The 24,010-nt window shown below is 40.0% G+C and overlaps 3 protein-coding genes across 5 annotated transcripts in view; 1 reads left to right on the top strand and 2 right to left on the bottom strand.

Annotated features, from left to right (window-relative positions):
* si:ch211-194b1.1 (protein Wiz) overlaps nt 1-5,838 on the bottom strand; it is a 38,649-nt gene extending 32,811 nt beyond the window's left edge. The window contains exons 1-5 of one of the 3 annotated variants that reach the window (XM_041976926.1): nt 5,471-5,838; nt 4,793-4,947; nt 4,509-4,710; nt 4,149-4,224; nt 50-198 (exon numbers count right to left, since the gene is read on the bottom strand). In XM_041976926.1, coding sequence (XP_041832860.1) covers nt 50-198; nt 4,149-4,224; nt 4,509-4,710; nt 4,793-4,876 — 511 coding nt within the window. In that variant the 5' untranslated portion in view covers nt 4,877-4,947; nt 5,471-5,838. Of the gene's footprint in view, nt 1-49; nt 199-4,148; nt 4,225-4,508; nt 4,711-4,792; nt 4,948-5,061; nt 5,159-5,470 lie in introns of those variants that run through there. The other 2 variants (XM_041976935.1, XM_041976943.1) reach the window with 2 other exon arrangements.
* A 2,920-nt stretch (nt 5,839-8,758) lies between these two features.
* pglyrp6 (peptidoglycan recognition protein 6) lies at nt 8,759-13,400 on the bottom strand. The gene is made up of 5 exons (XM_041977138.1): nt 13,260-13,400; nt 9,950-10,765; nt 9,573-9,783; nt 9,195-9,489; nt 8,759-8,844 (listed from the first exon to the last, which is right to left on the bottom strand). Exons 1-5 carry the CDS (start codon nt 13,324-13,326, stop codon nt 8,824-8,826), a joined length of 1,410 nt encoding a protein of 469 aa, XP_041833072.1. The 5' UTR covers nt 13,327-13,400; the 3' UTR covers nt 8,759-8,823.
* Nucleotides 13,401-14,308: 908 nt separating this feature from the next.
* trappc5 (trafficking protein particle complex subunit 5) lies at nt 14,309-19,261 on the top strand. The gene is made up of 3 exons (XM_041977212.1): nt 14,309-14,416; nt 17,662-17,934; nt 18,009-19,261. The coding sequence occupies exons 2-3, from the start codon at nt 17,665-17,667 to the stop codon at nt 18,303-18,305; spliced, it is 567 nt and encodes a 188-aa protein (XP_041833146.1). The 5' UTR covers nt 14,309-14,416; nt 17,662-17,664; the 3' UTR covers nt 18,306-19,261.
* The last annotated feature ends 4,749 nt before the right edge of the window (nt 19,262-24,010 follow it).

Genomic DNA, 24,010 nt, shown 5'->3' with positions numbered 1-24,010 from the left:
AAGATATCAAAAGAGCAGGCAGATTCAGTGTCTTCCTTGTGGTACTTACATTCTGTTTGGCCAAGCTGAGATGTATTTGGCTCCTCAGTCTTTGTGCTCTCAGTGTTGTCACCGGGCCCCCCGACCGGGGCAGATGTGTCAGTCTCGCTATGGAAGGGCTGTAGATTTTCAGGTTCTTGGTCGTCTTCATCACCAAGCCTGTGGGAAGGGAACACGTTGTATGCCATTATAGAGAACTAAATTGTATAACTAAAGTGGTGTCTAGCTGTGGATGCATTTCAGGCACTATATGAATGCAGCAGTACTTCATGATTAAGTACCGGATATTTAAAGTTGTGCGTTTCATAAACATACACCAGCAGGATACGTTCAAATCTGAGGTCATGGACAGCACATGTTTGAGGTTTGTGGTTAAGATTATGCTGGAATTAACATCTATCTTTACAACACTGGCATAAAACATTATGATACATATCTGTGAGAAACCAGTGTTATCCATCTATCCATTTATCTTCTATACCAGCTTATTCCAATGCAGGATCACAGAGGTGCTGGAGCATATCCCAGCGATAGGAGAGAGGCAGGGTACACCCTGGACATTTTTTTTCTCTTCTAAATTGTACCGTATCGACTTTCTGCTCCTGCAACTGTATAGTAGTATTTAGCATTTACAGTATTTTTTTTTTTAATGAGCCACTTCACAGTTAAGATATCCGATTGCCATTTTTGTGATTCAATCCTTAAGTAAGACGTGCAGTACAATTTCTCTTTATTTTATTCAATGTAAAAACAGACAAACACGGAATCCTTTGAACGTCAAACAATGCACAGCCCTCAGAGACGATGCTACGCATTGGTCAAATGCTGACAGGCTGAAAGTTAGCTTTAGCCAGTGGTTCCCAAACTGGGGGGGGGGGCCCTCTACGGGGTCCCAGAGGTATGCCGGGGGGAGTGGAACTAGTTTTTGCACTTCTAGCAAAATATGGGCAAATTTGTTAAAGTACCAATGGGCAAATGATGATGAATTAACAACAGACATTTCAACTACCAAAACAAAGACATGAAATATGATGAGGCATCTTTCCGTGAGCTTGACCAGGTAATGGTCAAGTAATGGTAATTGTCAACAGTGGGTAATGAAGAGAGACCACAGTGTGTTGTATGTTACACCACCACGTCTCATCGTGGACACAAAAATAATCCTGTTGATTACTTTAGAAATAAATGACTTAACCTAAATAGCAGAGTTGTTTTATCATAGCAGCATCCGTCTCATCAAATGCTCAACTCACCTGAAGTAGTTTGCAGTTTCCTGGTTTAAATGCCTCACACTATAGCTGAGGAACTGATCATTCCCTCTGCCACTGGCATGGTTTTTAAAGGTGCCATATAATGCAAAACTCACTTTCTAAAGGTTTTCTAACAGTCAAATGTGTCCTCATAGCCTGTGTATGAGGACCAAAAATTAGAAAATTATGTCACCTCTCTCACTTGAAGACAAATGGGTGAGTCTGAGGTCTTTCCCTTTGTGACCTCGCGAAGGGAAATACCCCCCTCCCATTGGTGGGATGAAGTATGACAGGATAAAAAGGTACAGATAACAGCTGCTTTGGACAATTTTATTATTGTCACTCCATCAAAGAAGCAGATTCTTGTCCACTTTCTGTATAAAGAATGTGAAGGTACCTCATGAAAACTGTGCAAGGGTTGCTCTCACATTAGCCATTTCTACTGAAATTGTTGCCTAGTTACTGTAGTTATGTTTTGTTTTATTTTTGTTTGTTTTGTTTCTTTAGGCAAATCTAATGGAGAAAAGTAAAGGAAGATAAAATCCAACCCCCTTTTCTTGTCCATTTAATAAAGCAAACAAATCACAGTACATGCAAATGCACTCAGCTGTGTGTTTGTTTTATAGTCACATGCATTTGGTTTTATAGGCCATTATTAATAATGAAGGTGTGTTTTTTGGCTTGCAGTGGACATATGTTTAGCATAGTTATGATTATAAATTAACTGGAACATAACTTAAGGGACTGATCCTATTGTTTTAAGTTTAGAAACACTGTCCGGAAGCTGCATAAAAAACGTGATGAGCCCTGAACAAGGAAAAGTACAATATGGCACCTAAGTAAATCAATGCATAGCATCAACTGAATTCTGTTTTGTCTTCCACAATAGAGCAAAGCTAACATTTCAACAAAACTAATAGCTCCGCACAGTTCACTTCATCCCTCATATTTTTCATCACTAGTGTTTGAAAAATACTAGCTCAGTAACCACAAAAGTACCACTGGGACCTCAAGAGTTCACCAGATATTTACAGTGGTTAAGAAAATAATAACAAGCTGCATTAAGCTAGCACTAGCCGTAGCTAGCATTAGCGTGTTTCGTTAGCTTAGCTCAAGGCATCAATGCATTATGGTTCACTTATATGTAGTGCAGAGCTTTTGTACAGTACCTTTGGTGCTCTATATAAGAAATTTGCAGCACACTAACTTTTAGCTGAAATTTAACAAACAGCACAACAAAAAAATGGCTCTTCACTAACTGAAACTGTCCACTTAGTGAATAAGTGCACAATTCGAACCAGTCTTTAAATTTTGCCTACTCTTAAGTAGCTTTTAGGTTAACTACAAATGTTTAAAGGCTTACACCAGAAGACTGAAAAGATTTGCAAAAGACTCTAGAAAACTACCTGCTCACACCTGCTCACATCTAAAGACAAATGTTTAGAGTTTTAAGTATTAGCCTAGTCTCAGACTGAGATTTGACAAAGACTGTGAATCACTATTTACAGGACTACAACTAGCTTCTTTTAGCATTTTGTGTGATACGTTGGACAGTTGATATGGAACATGGCTGATCTGCCCACAGCAAAGCAAACAAGGGGAGAGTATCCCTCCAGGATCAATAAGGAATTACACGTCATTATTAAATGTGCCTTTGCATCTCCACCAGGTGTTACACCGACTCATCAGAAACTGGAGGGATGAATGAGTTTTCTATTCTTTTCTTAGATCATTATACTGTAACACATAAATGATCCACAGCTGACATTTACTTCTTAATAACCATCCACTCCTCTTTCTGGACGGTCCACCAACGACGTTTCATCACCATTTCTTATTCGTCTTTTTCCTTTATTTCCCCCGATTTTTTGTCTGTTTTTGCCGGTGTTCTGACTGTCGGGATTCCCGTTTCTGCTTTTGTATGGCTCATCTATTGGTTCTTGATTGTTTCATCACTGCAACTTGCGATAATATCAAACACGTTTGATACTGTCGCAGACCCAAGACTAAGGAAAGACTGACATGAAGCAGCGCAGATTACCAGCTTCAACCTAACGATCAAGTTGACGGGAGAGCGCTGTGACTCCAGTAAGACTCCTAAGATTTTCTAAAGACTTACGTTTTTAGTCAGCCACTGTTAAAATCATTTGGTGTGAACTCAGCATTAATATAAAACATATAACTAAAATATTTGATAATGTCTTTTGGTGCTGCAACTTCTTCCCGAAACGTGAACTTCTTTGTTATAGCTACTGTGTCTTTAAGGACCCATTCACACCAGGATAGTACGAGGGACTATACTGGTATCCTGTTTTGAAGCAGATCAGTTCAAATGCAGGTTCACACTGCTCCAAACAAACCGTACTATCCAAGGAGGCAGACCAAGGTTTGTTTAAAGCGGACCAGAGCCAGTGTTAATGCGCACTAAGACACAAACTAGACCTGATTGGTTAACTGATGGTAAAACTAGTTGCTTCTTCTCTGGCCTGGGAAAGATTAGCAAAGTTGAATTGAGACTGCCTTCAACAACAACAAAAACAAACAAAAACAAAACTATGTAAAACTCTGATGTTAAAAACAAAACAACACAATAGCGGAGAGGTGCCCAAGTCCAGTCCTCATGATCTACTATCCAGCAAATCTTAGATGCAACCCTTCCCCAACACACCTGAAGCAAATGAATGACTCGTTACCAGGCGTCTGCAGAGCTGAATGACATGTGGAGGAGGGAATTGAACCATTTGATTCAGGTGTATTGGAGAAGGGTTGCATCTAAAAGTTCCAGGATAGTAGATCTCAAGGACTGGAATTGGGCACCTCTGCAATAGCGTAATATGTCCCCCTGCACCTTCTCCTCACCTGAGTCCAGAAGAGGGAGATCCTGGGCTGTGAGCAGCCAGACCGTGAGGGTTAGAAAAGTTCTGCTGCTCCTCCTCTGACACATCACAGCACACAAAACACACAACCACAGAAACATCACTGCACAGCTCAACAGTTAAAATCCACAGTTAAAGCTTCTGTTCAAACTCAGCAAAATGAGACTAAAGCAGACTGAAAAACATAACAAGAGGACAACAACCATAAATACACGCATCCATTTTACAGAGTGGTAGCTTGATTTAAAACTACTTCTAGCTTTGCTGAAGAGGAACTAATTATTGTCCTACCCTGGAGATGTGTATGCAACAAGTTTCAATTGTATATTAAACCATTTGTTACCATCTAGAGTTTCTTTCTCAGAGTCAGAATCCCAGCTTAGGGAGGAAGGAAAGGCTGAGGACTTGAATCTCCTCTGTGCGTTCCTCCCCGGCTCTGTGCTGGACTGAGGGCCCATATTCTGCTCCAAGCCCTCCTCTCCAGCCAGGTCCCATGTGCATTTTGCAGACATCAGACCATCTCTCAGCATTGGAGTACGTGAAGACTGATGGATGGAAAGTAAGAAAATTAATGATCATGGATTATGAAAATGACAGCTTAAGAGATGGTAGTAAAGAAAATTCTACCTCTACGGTGTTGAGCTGTGCTGAGCTGAAGGGTGGGGGCCCATAGCTGGTCCCTGGGGTTATAGGTTGCTCATCCAGCTCCATGATCCCCCCAGAGAACAGTATGGAGTCCCACAGGTAAACAGCTTTCCTACATCGTGTAGCCTCCTCTTCCTCTGGAAAACATTCACACATGAGTATATTGAAGTTTTTCATGATGCAAAACTTTGACACTGCAGCACAACGCATGCATTTATAAAAGTAGCCAGCTGGAAGTATGCAAAACATACTAGGAAATAATCTAGTCTTCAAAACCTATCAAGGTTTGGTCGTCCCCGTTATTTATTTTTTTCCACCTGCAGTTTTCGGACTGTCTGGCCTATTTTCACAATAGTCTGAGCTTAAAGAATAAAATGGGGCGCTCAGATGGTTACATAAATAAGTGGCCTTTATATTCAGGCCCATGTCCTCTCCTGCTGCCCCTCTAGAAAAAGAAGGCAGGAAAATGCCCGAGTAGATCAAGGTGTCCCACGGTTTAGCTTGTGGAGCTTCAGAGGACGTGGCTGACATCGATCCAGCCGCTGTCAGGTGATTAGAAGACCGTCACATTCATGCACACTGTCCTTTAATCCCCCCCAAGCGCCTTTAAAACTGCAGCTTTTTAATGTGTTTTCTCCTTTTTTTAGGACAGTTACTCACTGAAATCGGCCTGGTTCTTGTATCGCAGTGAAAGGCTGTTTGTTTAAACGCCGTCCGTCATAGTTTGAGGCCGGAGCTGAAGCTTTGAGGCCGCGCGTCGATGCTCGCAGGCGGCTTTGGCCGCTGCCATGGAGAGGGTCGCTCTTTTTACCCACTGCTCGGCTTTCTAGCTGGGATCCCTGGGAGATACCAGGCGAAGGACTCCATGTTATTCAGCTTGCAGGCACGCCACGGCAGTCTACGTAAAACGTCGACGGGGAGGGCGAAGGGAAGAGTTTCGAGCAACCCACCGGGACAAGTTAAAGAAGTTACAACTTTTCACGGCTGCTCAGTTTATTTTATTTATTTATTTCATTAAATTGTGTAAATTATAAGTAGAAAGCCCTTTTGTGTTTATAGCGTACAAATCACGACGAGCAATTTGTCCATGAAAGCTACACAGAGGGCGTTGTTTATTTCTTTATACGTTTTCTTTATTAAAATTATTTCAAGTTATTAAATGAACTATTAAATCAGCTAAGTCAGTTTAGATTAAACATCCAACATGTTATCTTGTGTATTACTTTGTTGTAAGTCCATTTTAGCACATTAAAATGCATATTTATCCCTTGCTTTACAATATTAGTTATGTATTGTTTAATAGTTTATTTAATAAATTCCCCCAAATGCTGAAAATCAATAATCGCCTTCATGTTCATTAGATGGATATTTGACGCCCCTGAGTGGTTACTATTGGCACTGCAACTTGACTAAGACTTTGAAGATCATACACTCACTTTATCAGACCCACCTTGCTAGTACCAGGTTGGACCCCCTTTTCCCCCCAGAACTGCCTTAATTCTTGGTTTTATAGATGAAACCAGGTGCTGGAAACAGTCCTCAGAGGTTTTCTCCATATTGACATGACAGCATCACACAGTTGCTGCAGGTTTGTCGGCTGCATCCACAATGAGAATCTCCCTTTCCACCATATCCCAAAGCTGCTCTACTGGATTGAAACCTGGTGACTGTGGAGGCTATTGGAGTCCCGTGCACTCATTGTCATGTTCTAGAAAGCAGCTGGAGATGATCTGAACTTTGTGGCATGGTGCATTATCCTGCTGAATGTAGCCATCAGAAGATGCTACACTGTGGTCATTAAGAGATGGACATGGTCAGCAACAATACTCAGGTAGGCTGTGGTGGTTAAACCATGGGAGTCCAAATTCTGCCAAGAACCTATCCCCAACATCATTACACCACCAGCAGCTTGAACCATAAATACAAGGCAGCATGGATCCATGTTTTCATGTTGTTTCCATCCAATTCTGAGCTGAAATGGAGACTCATCAGACCAGGCAACATTTTTCCATCTTCTATGGTCCAGTTCTGGTGAGTCTGTATGAATTGTAGCCACAGTTTCCTGCCCAGTGGGGTCTTCTGCTTCGAGGCTGGACATGTTGTGTGTTCAGAGATGGTATTCTGCTTCCTTGGAACCAGTGGTTATTTGAATTACTGTTGCCTTTCTATCATCTTCAACCAGCCTGCCCATTCTCCTCTGACCTCTGACAACAACAACTTCTGCTCTCCGGATATTTCTGTATTTCAGACCATTCTCTGTAAACTCTAGATATGATTGTGTGTGAAAATCCCAGTAGATCAGCTGATTCTAAAATATTCAGACCACCAACAATCAATGTCACTTCAATCCACTTTCTTTCATTCAAATAAAAATGTTTCAGATTTGAGCCTTTGCCACACTATTCTGGTCACGCCAGCAGTTTCAGAGCAATGGTTGCCAAACTGCAAAGTTCTCCAATGATCGCACAGCCAGGTCTCATGGAGCAGCATGATCTTTATAGATGAATTAAGTTTCAGCTGTTTAACAGCAAGCATGCTTGCTCAAGACCAAAAGCAGCTTTTCTGGACACCAACCTTAAACTAAACGTAAAGCATGGTGGTGAAAGTGTTATGATTTGGGATTGCTTTGTTGCATTAGGAGATAAACAGCTTGCATTTACTATGTGTGTTAACTATGAATTTAGTATCAGCGCATGTAGAAATAAATTAATCTTTCAAACATTAAAGCTGTCACTTAGGTTAATGTTAGAGACTCATTAAAAATGATGTAGAATCATGTATATACTATAAGAAGTTATTACAGTAAAACAGGGACATACTTCTTTCCTGATCCCCCTTTTCCAGCAAAGTAATACATTGACTGATAACCTGTTGTTTAAAACAAAGAACTGAAAAAGCTCATTTTCCTTTTAGGTGAGTTTAAGCATGTAACCATTCTCTGTTGCCACTGTTTCAAGAAGAGTTCAAATGTTTGGTTGTCTTGTTATGTCTGAAAAGAATTAATATAAGTTAGCTGCACTGAAACTTGATGCAATAACAGAAAGGTGGAAGATGTTAAAGATTAAGTTTATTTCCTACAAATTGTTTTGTAGTTTAATCTTAAATACCCAAAGACTTGCTTATTTATTTATTTATTTATTTTATCTCTTTGGCACTCCCTACAGTTAAATGATGGAACAACATTGTGTAAAACTAAATCGCTGCCCATGCACAGCCATACATCTGAATTTGTTCCCATAAGGACAAAAACTGCTAAAAAAAAATAAATAAATATTGCAATGTTGCATGACCTATCACTGTAGCACATATGTGACATCAGTACATGTGCTATGTAATTGAAACTGTATATATTACAGTAACATGTGCTGTTAATGAGCAGAGAACCTTTGGAAATCCTGCAAACTTCCAAGACTTTAGTGAGAAATTTGCACAAACTGACCAAACCTTTTGACATGAGGTGAACTTTTTTGTACGACTGGGGAGTGGTAGGAACCAGTTCAGTTATGAGCCAGTATTAATTAGTGTCCAAAGAGAGTTATTATTATTCAGTGAAATCATTATTTTGAAAAATTCATCATGGGGCACCACCTAGAATGTTCTCCTTTAGTTATGTTGTATTATTTTAAGTCCTGATACAGTAAACCAAAGTAAATGTCTGGAGTGTATAAACTTGTTTTAGTAGTTTTTATTATAAAAATCGATATAGAAATAATCATGATCGTATTCTTTGTGTGGTTTTAAATCCTCACATCAGCAAATTTAATACGTAAAGTAACTGCTGTTGTCAAATAAATTCAATTGCATGAAAAGTACAAATATTTTTAATAAATGCAGTGAAATTGTAAAGTATCATAAAATAGGTTTGGTTCAATGTACAGAATTCAAGTAAATATAAACACAAGTTTAATAAACTCAGTGTTAAAAGAACGTGTCAACAATAAGCACACGTGAATAAGAAATATTTATTGTTTCATGTTTGGATGTATCCATGACTCCTCCTCTTGTCAAGTAGATCATTTCAATTTCTTCACATCCTAAAAAAACACAAATTAAACAGGAAAAATGGTGAATTGGATCTTTTTATAATACATGCTATGTCTGCAACACTGTGAAAATACTATTAGAAAATCTAAATCATTGCTTAGTTTGTTCTTTTTAGACCAGTGTTTCTCAGTCCTGGTCCTCAAGTCGTCCAGCTGTATTTGACAAGCTGAATATGGGCCTGTTATGATGTCTGGCTGATGTAGCTGAGTCTTATCTCCATTAAAGTTTGCAAACATGAAGGCCCCTGAATATTTAAGCTGTATTTCTTTGACCAGCTGATCTTTTTCAACCATATTTATTGTCAAATAACATCTGCTTGCATGTAAGTACTTCTACATACCTCAAAGTGTTCCCAGCCTTGGATCTCTCCATAGAGGGCGTCTCCAGGGCAGGATGTGCTCACCACCTGCCTGTGCCCCTGCAAAATGAAGGAGCTCACCAGTCGGCCACCACCCACAGCACAGGATGCCAGCTGGTCTCTCACCAGCCCCATGGAGTGCTGAGACGGCAGACTGGTAGTGTAGTCCCCGATGAATGAGACGCCGTAGCCTTTGGAGTTGTGTCCGAAGGTGTGGGCCCCTTGCCAGTGCCACCCTCGACCCTCGTAGATGTACCCATCAGAGCCAGCAACAAAGCTGAGAAACACAGCAGATCTTAGACACTCTAAACTTTGCTCCTTTGAGATGTTCAAAAGACCAAATAGTCTTTCTGTTTTCACCTGTATCCAATGTCATCCCAGCCTCTGTCTTCTTGGTGGAAGCGCTGCATGGAGCGCATGTCTGCAGAGCATTGCTGGAAGGTCAGACAGGGCTTGCTCGGTGAGGAGGTGTGATGGATGTACATAGAGGACAGAGGCAGAGACAGGTTTGTGGGTGTTCCTCTGTACGGCTCTGCACCCCACATACACCGAGAAATGATGGGTGGGCAATCTGAAACACATTTAGAAACTTAATATTCTGCATGTCGCTGCTCTTTTTCTCTCCTTTTTTTTCTTAATTTGATGGATAATCAAGACTATTTTGGTACAGAACATTCTCAGACCAAAAGTGCTTTGTGAAGTCTTTCACTTCCCTTATGGTCTGATCTCATGCTCACCCATGTACATTTGGACAAACTCTTTCATTCCCTCTTTCACCACAGCCATCAGCTGCTTCCTCCTCTTCGCCTCCATCTTTGGGTGTCCTGCCAGTTTCTCCTGCAGCTCTACTGACTTCACCACCTGTCTGGCCAGCACTGGAGGGGAGACCAGCCCTCTGAAGTTCTCTCTGCGACGTCTGCTGATGAGGCGTGGGGCACCATCCAGTCCTTTGCTGTCCAGCTGGTGGCAGTAGTATTCTGTCAGCAGACTGCTGAGCTTGAGAGGACGTATGGATTTGGCAGAAACCTCCCTCCCCAGAACCATACCATCCATTCCTCCGTTGACCTGAGCAGTGGTGAGTCGTGTTGGTTTGTCGGAGAGGGTGAAGACTTGAGGGGAGGTTAAACTATCCCAGCAGCCGTCGGGTCCGAGATGCTGTGTGTTAGGAAAGTTGTGCTTGAGAGAAAGACTGAGATCTTTGGCCAGAGTGAGCTGGTAGAGACCTCGATTCTTGGAGCGAAAACCAGCCTCGATGCCCAGGAGGAGTGGCTTGAGGGCAACGGTGGTGCCATCAGGAGTCAAAACTACTCCTTCTTCCCTGGCATCTTCAAGAACAATGTGCTGCACAACCTTGCGAATGTAACCTGTGAGGCTGGCATCCAGTTCTGGACCACTGGAGTCAGCATCTGTGAGGAAGAACTGAATGAATCCATCATTAAGGCCAGCCACCCTGCGCAGCCTCTTTAACACAGCGACTGGCTCCAATCCAGGGTGCCCATCCTCCACCTGCTTTATAGCCTTAATGAAGTCTTCCATGTGGCAGGAAAATGAAGCTGGAAACAAAAAGACATTAATATTTTAGCCATTAAGATGAAGACCTTTTTATAAGTTTGAGGGTTAGAGTAACTTAGAAATCAGAGCTCTCAGACTGTGACTGAAGGATGTGTGAATTCTTTTTGCTGGTATATCTCCAGTTAGTTCAGTATTGCTATGTAGCATTGCTAACCAGCTAATCCTTCAACAGTTAGCTTATTGACAAAAAAGCAACAAGCATGCCACCTTAACATAAATCCTATTACAATCTGGAAACATTTCTATCTTAAAGGGCTGGTTGTTCAAAAAATTTTATTCAGATAATAGCCATCCAGATTTGGGAATCCCATTTTTCAGGACGGCGGATCACGTAAGGATAACCCTGATCCAGAATCCCTTTTTTCAGGATCGCCAACCGTCTGTTGGGATCAGGATAATCCTGTTGTTTCGGATCAACGTTATCCAGATCCTTCTCAAAAGTACAACTCAAACTGAGGGTTTTATTCGGATAACAACCAGGATTTAATTATGTGATCCGAGCCGGTTTTGGATTTCCCTTTTGAACAACCCATTTTTAAGATTTGATCCTATCTGATAACCGAAATCCAATTAGATTATGTTTGAACAAGCTTATCAGGAAAAATCTTACTCTTTGTATTAAAGGTGCAGTGTGTGAAAATTAGTGACATCTAGTGGTAAAGATGGGCATAGAAAGGATTTCAAATGTCAAGCACACTTGTGAATGGACGGTGGCCGTCAGTGGCCAAAATTCTTCCAGACATAAACATGTTTTTGTTTGTGAGTGGATCCAGTGCCCTCAGGTGCAGCGATACAGGTAATAATTTCAGAACTGTGTACACATACTGTCTTCTTCTTTGTGCTTTTTAAGGTGTTACCTATCCAAACAGTGCTCCAGCACCTATCAAACAAAGCTGGTATTGCGGTTTTGAAGCCCAGAGGGTTCTCACTTAACACACACAGTTTGTCCATTCAGAGACATTGTAGTGAAAATGGTGGCACAAATATGGCAGCTGCCATGTATGTGGTATCAAGGCAAATAGATATAAATGGCTCATTTTAAGAGAATAAAAAACAGCTATTTTTATAAAGTGATTAGATACTAGTAGAAACAGCTTTGGTGATATAATTCATTTTTCTGTCTTTGTCCTGTGATTTTGTTACATGCTGCACCTTTAAGCCTGTTTGCAAGACATATAAATGGTATGTTCTAAAGATATAGGTTTGATCTCTAGGATTATGAAGACCTAAAAACTAATGACAGAAATCATGCTAAAATTTATTTTAAACTGAGAAATGACAGGTGAAATATGGTCACAAGAAAGTAGCTTGCATGCCATATGGCATAAACAGACCAGACAGGATGAGGATTTCAGGCAAAAGGTCCTCTAGTCAAAGCAACAACCTTTTATACCCTTAAATATGCCCCTTTGGGGTGTCCCCTAAAGTGCTAAAAAGTTTCCTGACTGAGTTTAGGCCGTTAAATCACTTTGTTAGATCAATCATGGCAAGACCTTAAAACATTCTTTTTGAAACATCCCAGTAGATACTCATGAAATTGCACATGTGGTTGATTGCTCATGACAATTAGATGTCCAATATCATTTAAAAGGGATTGTACTTTAGGTTGTCGCTGCTTGCCCACTACCTGTGGGTCAATTTGGGGAGCAAGATAGTCTTTTATCAGAGGGGGAGATAGCGAGGGGTTCACCGCTCTGTAGCATACAGTGTGAGAAAATAGTTCCACATTTTAAGAATACCATTTATCAATTAAAGCTACAATAAATATATTTTACTCATAGTACTGCTAAAAAACAGATTAAAAGAAATTAGAAGAATCTTTGCACTAATGACACACTTCTAAAAAAAGAATAATTTTGAACAACCTCTTAGAGACACATTTCTGAAGTGGAAATCATTGCAAGAGCTTGAACACCGATCACACTCCTTTCCATAAATGCTTGGCCTCCATATTTGGGAGAAAATATCAGATTAAAAAAAGATACAATTAAATTATTTAATTTTTTTTTCTTCCAAATAATATATGTGGTGATAATTTATGTAGTGTTAAATACTGTAACATGCATATCTGTGAGGACATGTTAAAGTAATGTGTGGTCATCCAGATTATGTCCAATCAATCAAACTTTATTTCTTAAGCATTTTTCATAAAGACGATTTCTAACCCAAAGTGCTTTTCATCATTAAAAAATAAAAACAGTTGTCAGGGAAGGCAAGACAATGTTAAACCATAGTATTTACTATAGCATGGCTCGGTGGAAAGAGTCTGGGAGCTAAACTGTCATACCAGCAGTCCATACATGCAACCTTCATTAAATATTAGTAGCATAATAAAACAAAAGAAAGAGTCCAAAAGGAATAAAATGAAAAAGACAACATGTACAAAATCACTGTGGTTTCTTGATTTCCCAGGATGTATAACTATAACATTTTTTGCATGGTATTAAACCAATCAGATGAAACAAATGTGATTACCTTCCGCACACGTAATGATCAACAGCACCAGAAAGAGCAGGGATGGTTTCCAGCAGCCTTTATCCATCCTGAGTTGTAAAGAACTTCAGCTCCAAGAGTCAACTGCGTGCACTTTGTCCGCCTCTCATTTATAGAAGTTCACATACAAATTAAGTGGGTGGTTATGCAACACTAGTGCTGTGGATAAAGCTACGCCTGTGTTTAATCAGTTACTGTACTTGCCTGAGCAATGTGGGAAACTGGCAGCTGTAACATGGACACTGTGTTGTTCTTACAGCTGAAGGTCTTCCTAGGTGACAGACTTGGACATTTTTTAGAAATTCACGAGTTCTGTAATAAATCTCAGTCATCTCACTTTTGTCATTAAGGTCATTGCTGCTTGATAAAGAAACTTTCTGGGAATAATGTTGGTCAGCAGCAGACTGTTCACTGTTTTACAAATCACTGGCACTCCTCTGTGAGGCAACTCAGATGCTCTTATCTAATTATTAGAGATGCAAAGCAAAGGGTGCAAACTGAGGAGGTGCTCAGTGATAGACACAACATTTATTCTCTATAGTCATATAGGTACTGCTGTTTCGGTTATATGTACACAATGACAAAAATCCCACATACATTCTTGCAGAATTTACATGACCAGAAGAACAGGAAGTGGATGTACTGGTTGGTGTGGGGAAAATTCCCTGCAGAGGATCTGGTATGCAGACAACAACAGGTCAAAAATGTGATTACTGTCATCTGTAATAACAAGGACCTTTTACATTTTTGAAGGTGAGATGCTCAAAATCTAGGAAAAATTAGGAGTTAAACTAAAAGTAACATGTTCATTTGAACGCAAGTACAGCTAATAACATACAGATGCTGCGTTATTACAATGGTTGCTGGACCAAGAGGCGTAGTTGGTATTTATATTACATTCAGCTGATTCAGATTACTGCTGTGAACATTTACAGTAAATCTGATTTGTATATAAAACATACTCGAAATAAAAATGACATGAAAAGCAAGCAAATATATCAAAAACAACAAAAGCTCGCTACAGGATCCGGTACACTAGGTGGCGAAATAATATCTAACGTCCACTCCAGTCACCAAAAGAGACGAAGAAGACGAAACAGGAGCCAGAGCCGTAGCATAGCTGTTTTAGCTCCAACAAGGTGCGTTTACTCCGAGATTTCATTCATTTAAATGTAATTACCTTTGGAAAAAAGAATTGTTTAATTTGGAAGGTTTTGGGAAGTGTATGCTTCTATTGTTGGATTTTTCGCAGGCACTTATCTTTAGAAGAAGAACCAAGCTAACATTTGTAGCTAGTTGCTAATAGCTAGCTGCTAACGGTTAGCTGCGATCAGCTGTCCGTCAGGTGCGAAAGTGGGCTGGAAAAAAATAGGGTCAGCTAGTACAAATGTCAGAAGATTTGTATGTATGCAGCGTGAAATTATGCGTAAAAAACCACATATATCTTGAGTGTTTTCAGTGGAACACTCCCATGAGAAGTAGCCGCAATTTCATTTTTACTGTTGTTGTATTATGTCATGACCTCTTAATGACTGAAGCTAAATCACCAGTTTGCAGTGTTTAGTACTACTTAACCAAAAAGGCCATTTTCTCTAGCCTTCATGTATGTTTGAAATCCCCACTTGGAGGACGTTTGGTTGTCTTATCTTGTAATAGATGAAGGCCGTCACAAAAATGCCATAAAACTATCATTTTACAGTCAAACATTCACTGTGTAATTTGCATTTGTACACAAATCTAAATATGGAATTTTTAGTTGAAACTAGTGAAATGGTTAAAGTTCCTTGTGGTAGATTATTCAGCACAGTGTGGCTAGATGTGTTGGTTTCCAGTCAGCTGTGTGCAAAATGTGGAGGAAGTACACACATAATGGAAAGTGTGTCAAAGAGAAACAAGCAGGACAATGAAAGCATAAAAGCATCAGAAAAGAAATCTAAAAAACAAAACATTAAAAATACGAAATGCAAAAAAAAGGTTAAGTTTATTTGTGTAACACATTTACAACAACTTCGGCTATCCAAAGTACAGCTGTTGAATGAAATAAAGAATACAGACATAATAGAAACAGAATAAAAGGTTAAAGCATAAGACCAAATGTGTTTAAAAGTCAGCTCAAATAAGCGGGTTTCAATTAAGGACTTAAAACCAGAAAGTGCTTGAGCATTTCTAATGTGAAGAGACTGACTGCTCCACAGTTATGAGCAGGCTACAAAGCGAATTAAAAAAAAAAAAGCAAACAAACCCTCAAGGCAGAAATTCAAGTTAGTTGTTAACAACCAAACAGTAGGAAACCAGATAAAGGAAATAGGGGGTGCTTAAAATGATGGATTTTAAAAATGTATTTATTCATTTAAATATAATTAATTTACTTCAATTGATCATTTATATAGCCAGAATATTTAGATGTGAAATTAAAGAGTTCTGTCATATTTGTAATTTGTAATTAACATCCAGGGGTCATGATATTATACTTTTGTTGTCAAGGACTGTAAATAATGGTCACTATGATTTATTAACTATCCAGACTGTAACTTAAAGTAGCACTATGTAACTTTCTGACCTAAAAGGAAAAAATGTTTTCGACTCATTTTCATGGTGCATTGACATTTATCAGAGATGTTGCTAGGTTTGCATCCTGCATCCCTGACGCATTAAAATCTGAAAGAATGCAGTAAAGTTACTATCAATGCATCCCAGGGATGCACCTCATTTTTCACATGAAAACAATACATGGTGAACAACAACTCATGTTTAAAATCTTAGTAACTAGCAAAAGAAACTTCAGTGTTTCCCCTACATGAAGGTGCCACGCCTTCAAAATGTAGAGAATTAAATAGTTTCTGTTGAACGTGTCTTAATTGAACCTGTATTGCCGCCTCCAGAAACCGAGTTGGCCGCAGCTGCATGCAGAGTGACATTTCTTTCATAGACATTAGTGATGTGCACATCGATGGCTTCTTTAGTTCCAAAAGGGGTGCGTTTGACAACAGTCCATGCACATGAAAACGAACCGCGAGGAGGCATTTCTGCACTGCGAGGGAATAACACAGTATTTGCAAGCAGAGAATCTGCCTCGTAAGAGCCTATCAATCCACTGTGTGGACCAATGTCTTCGCGGCAGTGACCTGTGCGTCAGTTCTGTCACTGCACACTTGGTTAAACAGTCCTTGCTCTCCCAGCTGCTGAGAACTATGCTGAGATTTACCAGATGTGTAAATTCCTGAATTCATGGAAACCCAGATCACATTAGACTAGTCCCTGATTACAAAAAAAGAAACTATATCTTCATATTTGGATGGGCTGTTTGACATGCAGGAGTAGCCCAAGGCTTAGGTGCAGCACAGCATGACACAGGTGAGGTAGAGGAAGCAGGAAAGTCGAGTGGGGGAGCAGGGGAGGCGAGTGGTGTAGGCGACAATGAAATAAAATGCCAACAGCCAGAATGCAAATTGTGTCACTGACAAATTTAACTTGATAGATGTACATATTAGTGAATCATTTATTGTTTATGATGCCTGTTGTTTGGTTTGTGTTTAATAATAAATAAAAACATTGGCATCAGTTACAGAAAGAGTGATATTCAGAATTAGTATATGGTGTGATTGACACAATCAGAGGAGTTTAACACTACAATTTAAGAAATAGAAAAATAAAAAAAATTTGGGACCTATTGAATTTCACAGGGACCCACTTAAATCGCCACCGGTGGGTCTCTGGGACTCACTACATATAAAACCTAATGACTGATTTATTATGCACATTCCTGGTTGTTGTGGTTGCCCTGCAGCGTTCAGAGGCTGAAAAACAGCACTTCTTTCCATCCCAGTGCATCACTTTACAACATAGTTTCACGTCACGGCACCATGTCACACACTAGCAACTAGATATTAACAAACTGGCCGTTTTAAATATGCATCATGGCCAATTCATCAAAGAAATCCAAAAGTACGTTATCAGAGAAAGAGGGAGAGAGAAGACAAAAACCAACTTCAGACTGACTTTTACTGGCTAGAGGGAGCTCAGAGAGGAGACAGGACATGGATGCTGAATTAGCCGTTGTCAGGGGGCGCCTCATGAGAAAAGTTAGTTATACATTTACATGTACCATGCATTATTTATCTGGAAATAATTACCTATCCTATCGTAAAGAGCTGCTTTGATATTGTCACAGGTGTAAATTTATAATCAAGGACAAATTAGGAAAAATCCAGTTTTCTGGACTACGCAGAGTGATTAGGCCTAATTTAAAATCTATCTATATATTATGTAGGCTTTTTATATTATATTTAAATTTCTGTTTGTTACAATAATATTAATTTACTAACTATTCTTCATGGAAAATGCATTAAGTTGATGTAAATGTGTCTGGCGTCACTTTCCACAGAAAATGGACACACGGTTCACTCGAGGGAAGTCCTCCATCCTGGAGCGCCCCCTGACCCGACCCAAGACCGAAGTGAGTCTGAGCGCCTTCGCCCTCCTCTTCTCGGAGATGGTGCAGTACTGTCAGAGCCGCGTGTACTCCGTGTCCGAGCTGCAGACGCGCCTGGCGGACATGGGTCAGAGTGTGGGCGCCAGCATGCTGGACGTGCTGGTGCTGAGGGAGAAGAACGGGAAGAGGGAGACCAAAGTGCTCAACATGCTGCTCTTCATCAAGGTGAGAGGACATAAATACTGAGGAGGATCGGTTCGTTTTGCAGCCGGAGCTAACGGTTATTTCTTCCCATCAAGGTTAACGTGTGGAAGTCCTTGTTTGGGAAGGAGGCGGACAAGCTGGAGCAGGCCAACGACGACGACAAGACGTACTACATCATCGAGAAAGATCCACTCATCAACGTCTACATCTCTGTGCCCAAAGAGAACAGCAGCTTGAACTGCGCCGCCTTCACCGCAGGCATCGTGGAGGCGATCCTCACACACAGCGGCTTCCCCGCCAAGGTCACCGCCCACTGGCACAAAGGAACTACGCTGATGATAAAGTTCAACGAGTCGGTCATAGCCAGGGACAAGGCTTTGGACGGTAGATAAGAAAGGCTGGAGAACGAAAGGATGTGGGATGAGGAGGAATCATCGGATACGGACTGATGTGCTGAAGACTTCACTGAGCCACAAGTAGAGCAGAAATGATGCAGCTAGGCAGTTTTGTGGATCGTCTCAGTTAAAGTATTGTCTGACACTTATTTTACACAGTAAATAAAAGATAATTGCATCAGATGATACAGCAACTGGCCAAAAATAAAAGGCACACACTTGTAATATTTTATTGGACCATATTTGCTTTGATTTGATCGTGTATTGATGTAATAACCTAATGCTAAGTCATAAAACTCATTTCCAACCAGAGATGCTTTACATTTTTCTGAAGCAATCCCAGGTCATAACGATCCCTCCAGGGCCCTGTAGTTGCAGCCAGTCTTCTCCATTTTCGGTCCTCAGGCACTACTGTCCTGCTGTCTTTCACCTCACTCAAATTATTGGTTCAGTTTTTTGGCAGAACTTGAGCAAAATCTGTTTAAAAGATCCACCTTGAACCAGATGTGTGTTATAGCAGAGAAACATCTGAATGCTGCAGGTCAGGGGCCAGAGGACCAGTAGCTGCAGCATAAAATGAGCTGCTCCTCGGGATATATATATATATATATATATATATATATATATATATATATATATATATATATATATATATATATATATATATATATCATCATCATCATCTTTATTTGTCGGACTCAAGGTCCATAAAAAGAAACATCAAACAAACACAACAACAGTTACAACAACAACATATATAATGTATGGGATGTGTTTTTGGGCAGTTTTTGTACAATAATTGTTTTTTTTTTTATTTAGTCACCATGCTGTAAATAAATGTCATATTATTTGGTTGCTAATCTTCTTCAGTTGCTTTATTAACCAATTATTGAAAGTCACTTTTTGCTAAAGAATGCGTTCTATACGGTAAAATAAATACGTCCAACTAAGAACTGGATTTTTCATCTCTAATAGCAGATTTCATAGATTTGGGGAATACGTGACTAGCGTAAACACTGACATCATGTCCTCACTACTTGTGCTGAGACAGTTTAGGGATGATCATTTCTCTTTGTTTTTTTCAATGCAAATATAAAGTATTTGTTTTAGTGTGGAGTTACATTTTTGCTATATTTCTTATAAAATCCTGAATAGTCTCAAAGTTTTGCAGCCAAAGGGAAACACTATATTGAGCAATAATAGCGGCATATATGCTTGAGACAAATTCTATCCAGCATCTACTGTATCTCACTCATATTTACAATAACTTTATTTACAGAATTATCACATTATATGCATTGCATATTTATAACAAATCAAAGAAGCCTGGTCTGCACCCTGTATGCTGCCCCACCCAGCCTCTTACTGGTATAAAGCACATCTCACTGTATAGAGGGCTGCTGTAACTCATCTGGAGGCTTCAGAGATCTAACATGAAGGTGGATGAAATTCAGCAAAATAGGTCGGAACATCACTAAACATCAGTCTGATAAATCATTTGTGACCTTTTGGCCAAAAATCAATGAACTTCCAGGGCTCCAGACTGCGACCAAATGGTTGCATTTTGCGATTAAAATGTGAAACAGTGCGAATGAATTTTTCATCTACTCGTGCAATGGCGACCAACACATTTGCCGGTCTTTTGCTTGTAGTAGTTATAACTGATTTTATTTAGTCGCTAAGAAACTTCTGCTCCCCTCTTCAGCCCAGTAGTTCACAGTAATCCACAAATTAGCGGTTTGCCGACTCAACTGACTATAATAAGAGAAAAGGAGACGAACACCAACGAAGAAGACGTCAGCGGAGGACGAACGACCACTGTGATTGGCTTATGTGTGGAAAGAGGCGGGTCTTGGGGTAATTGCCAACTTAGTGACTTTATCGCTTTATTTAGCGAGTTTTTAGACCCTTCAAGTGGCCTTTTTTAAGCGACTAGTAACAAATCTAGCGACTTTTTCTGGTATTATTGGAAACTTTTGGAGACTGACGTGAATGAACGTAGTTTACTCTTCCCAATGAGGAGCGGGTGCTGTGCAGCTCCCAGCTGCATTCAGAGCAGACGACGTTCACCTGTTTCATGACCAGGCTGAAATGAAACGTACAAAGCTGCTGCTGGAGGATGCGCTAGCTTACCGTCAGAGTAATGCCTATTAATGAAGAGTATGGACAAAGTGTTGTGACATGTCCCAGACAAAAACTGAACTAAAAAAAATTAAGAAAATATTGACAGAATTATTTTTATTTATTTATTATTTATTTATTTATGCTGTTCTAAACATTTTAGGTTGACCTTCCCACTTTACAGGGTGTGCAGAATTATTAGGCATTTTTGAGGATTAATTTTATTATAGAACAACAACTATGTTCGCAATGAACACAAAAGACTCAAAGCTGAATATTTTTGGAAGTTGGAGTGGGGCTTTTTTAGTTTTAGTATCTTAGGAGGATTTCTGTGTCTTTGCAGGTGACTATTACTGTGCATAATTATTAGGCAACTTAACAAAAACCAAATATATACCCATTTCACTTATTTTCACCAGGGAAACCAATATAACAACTCAAAATGTACAAATATACATTTCTGGCATTCAAAAACAAATCAGTGACCAATATAACCACCTTTATTTGCGAGGACACTCAAAAGCCTGCCATCCATAGATTCTGTCAGTGTCTTGATCTGTTCACGATCAACATTGCATGCAGCAGCAACCACAGCCTCCCAGACACTGTTCAGAGAGGTGTACTGTTTTCCCTCCATGTAGATCTCACATTTGATGAGGGACCACAGGTTCTCTATGGGGTTAAGATCAGGTGAACAAGGAGGCCATGTCATTATTTTTTCTTCTTTTAGACCTTTTCTGGCCAGCCACGCAGTGGAGTACTTGGATGCGTGTGATGGAGCATTGTCCTGCATGAAAATCATGTTTTTCTTGAACGATGCTGACTTCTTCCTGTACCACTGCTTGAAGAAGGTGTCTTCCAGAAACTGGCAGTAGGACTGGGAGTTGAGCTTGACTCCATCCTCAACCCGAAAAGGTCCCACAAGCTCATCTTTGATGATACCAGCCCATACCAGTATCCCACCTCCACCTTGCTGGCGTCTGAGTCGGAGTGGAGCTCTCTGCCCTGTACTGATCCAGCCACAGGCCCATCCATCTGGCCCATCAAGACTCACTCTCATTTCATCAGTCCATAAAACCTTAGAAAATCAGTCTTATGATATTTCTTGGCCCAGTCTCGACGTTTTATCTTGTGTGTCTTGTTCAGTGGTGGTCGTTTTTCAGCCTTCCTTACCATGGCCATGTCCCTGAGTATTGCACACCTTGTGCTTCTTGGCACTCCAGGGATGTCGTAGCTCTGAAATACGGCAAAACTGGTGGCCAATGGCATCTTGGCAGCTTCACGCTTGATTTTCCTCAGTTCATGGGCAGTTATTTTGCGCCTTGTTTTTTCAACACGTTTCTTGCGACCCTGTTGACTATTTTGAATGAAACGCTTGATTGTTTGATGATCACGCCTCAAAAGCTTGGCAATTTTAAGAGTGCTGCATCCCTCTGAAAGACATCTCACTGTTTTTAACTTTTCAGAGTCCGTCAAATCTCTCTTCTGACCCATTTTGCCAAAGGAATGGAAGTTGCCTAATAATTATGCACACCTGACGTAGGGTGTTGATGTCATTAGACCACACCCCTTCTCATTACAGAGATGCACATCACTTTATATGCTTAATTGGTAGTAGGCTTTCAAGCCTGTACCAGTAGAACAACATTCATAAAGAGGATGATGTGATCAAAATACTCATTTGCCTAATAATTCTGCACACACTTTATGGCAGCATCCATTACAACTATATGTACTAGGCTGATTATGCTAATTAGTGACTTTTAGGACAGCCAATAGCTACTTTTCTTACTAAGGAGTTGGGAACAGTGGCTGGAGAGGAGTATCAGTCCCTGAAGCTATTTATTGCCAGGCACTACATGGACAAGTCATACCATGCCCTATGGGGGATGATGGTGACAAAGTAAGATTTTTTTTTTTTTTTTATGTCAACTGCAAAAAAAAAAGAAAAGTGAATTGTAAACATTGTAATTTCTGAATTTATTGTTCAAGTATTTATCACTATTTTTCATTCATTCTCTGTATCGCTTGGTCTATTACAGGTCACAGGTAAGCTGGAGCCTATCCCAGCATTAACAGGTGAGAGGCAGGGTACACCCTGGACAGGTCACCAGTTCATCACAGGGCCAACACATAGGGGACAAACAACCATTCACACTCCGCACACACTCCTGGGGAGAATTTAGATTAATCAATTAACCTAACATGCATGTCTTTGGACAGTGGGAGGAAGCTGGAGAGAACCCACACATACACAGGGAGAACATGCAAACTCCACACAGAAAGGCAGAATCGAACCAGCGACCTTCTTGCTGTGAGGCTGCAGCGCTAACCACCACACCACCGTGCAGGTGTTTCAGTGAAAATGAGAGGAAATGTGAATATTTGCTGTGCAAGGAAATTTCAGTGTGCGTCCCTAAATTTCCTGCTTGTGCTCCTAAAAATTTTAAGTTAGGTGCCACTGTGCTCCTCGTAAAAAAAAAGTTAGTCTGGAGCCCTGACTTCATTGCCACAAACGTCTGGAAGCAGCAGAGTAACTACGTCTGTCTGTCAGGATGGATCAAAATAATTTAACAATAATCATTCATGGAAGTTTAATTACTTCCAATACATGTATTAAAGTGTATTAAATACACTTTAATACATGTTTTGACTTTCACAGTTTCTGAGATCTAAATGAAATGGCTGGCACATCTTTAGTCAAAATACACTCTTTCAGTGTCTGTGTCTTAAGTCCGTCCCACAGTGTCAAGCTACCATGCAAACAGTACAGAGTGCAGGAAATAGCCATGAAAAGACACAATTACATATGTAAGCTTTTTTACATGAATGGGACATTAAGTAAACATGAATACTCAAATGCGTGAGTTTAAAGTATTTCAGTTTGGGTGAACGATTCACATGACACTGTTTTGATAACCTCCTAGCAATGAGAGCTTGAGTAAATTTAATCTGTGTAACCAGGGGCGACAATCAATAATGGACATGATGGATCTTTCGTTGTACTTTAACTCAAGCAAACGTCAAACTACTTTGAACCACAAAGACATGATTCCATTTTTGTTATTTCGGGAATGTCGACAGCTGATATAAAGACACAACAGAAATGGTCTCATTTGCGGTTCATGCTGGGAAAAGGACTTAACCCCCCCCTATCCCTTCTCTGCAGAAGGGTAAATATTTGCTTGTTGTTACACAATGCAAAAACGCTGCAGTGGTCCAAATTACACCAGCAAGGCAAATAATAATTTTATATTTGGCAAACATGCACGGTGAGAGCTCAGACTACCACACACCAGACCAACAGTTTTTTTTTTTTTTTTTTTTTTTTAGAAATTATTAACGCTTCCTTCTTCTTGAATCTTAATTATTAAGGCCCCAAACTACCAAGGTCCCCAATAAATATTAATTACTTATTAATTTTACTAGATAACTATGTGTTTGTCAAAAAGTATAGAAACTAAAAGGACATAAAACTTATTAAATGATGAATAGAAGATGACACTGCAGCTTCACCAGTGCAAAGAGGACCAGTCCAAGTCGTCAACAACAATTTATTTTAAAAGCAGATAAATAAAAAA

Source organism: Melanotaenia boesemani, chromosome 2 (genome assembly GCF_017639745.1).
Source record: "Melanotaenia boesemani isolate fMelBoe1 chromosome 2, fMelBoe1.pri, whole genome shotgun sequence".
Classification (NCBI taxonomy): Eukaryota; Metazoa; Chordata; class Actinopteri; order Atheriniformes; family Melanotaeniidae; genus Melanotaenia; species Melanotaenia boesemani.
The sequence above is the reverse complement of the archived record's forward strand: the minus strand, read 5'-3'. Positions and strand labels throughout refer to the sequence as shown.

Coding starts and splice junctions, on each gene's coding strand:
- pglyrp6 (XM_041977138.1), bottom strand. CDS start 13,326: ATGGATAAAGGCTGCTGGAAACCATCCCTGCTCTTTCTGGTGCTGTTG. Junction 10,766..13,259: donor GATCATTACGTGTGCGGAAG/GTAATCACATTT, acceptor TTTTGTTTCCAG/CTTCATTTTCCTGCCACATG. Junction 8,845..9,194: donor AAGGCTGGGAACACTTTGAG/GTATGTAGAAGT, acceptor GTGTTTTTTTAG/GATGTGAAGAAATTGAAATG.
- trappc5 (XM_041977212.1), top strand. CDS start 17,665: ATGGACACACGGTTCACTCGAGGGAAGTCCTCCATCCTGGAGCGCCCC. Junction 17,935..18,008: donor ACATGCTGCTCTTCATCAAG/GTGAGAGGACAT, acceptor CTTCCCATCAAG/GTTAACGTGTGGAAGTCCTT.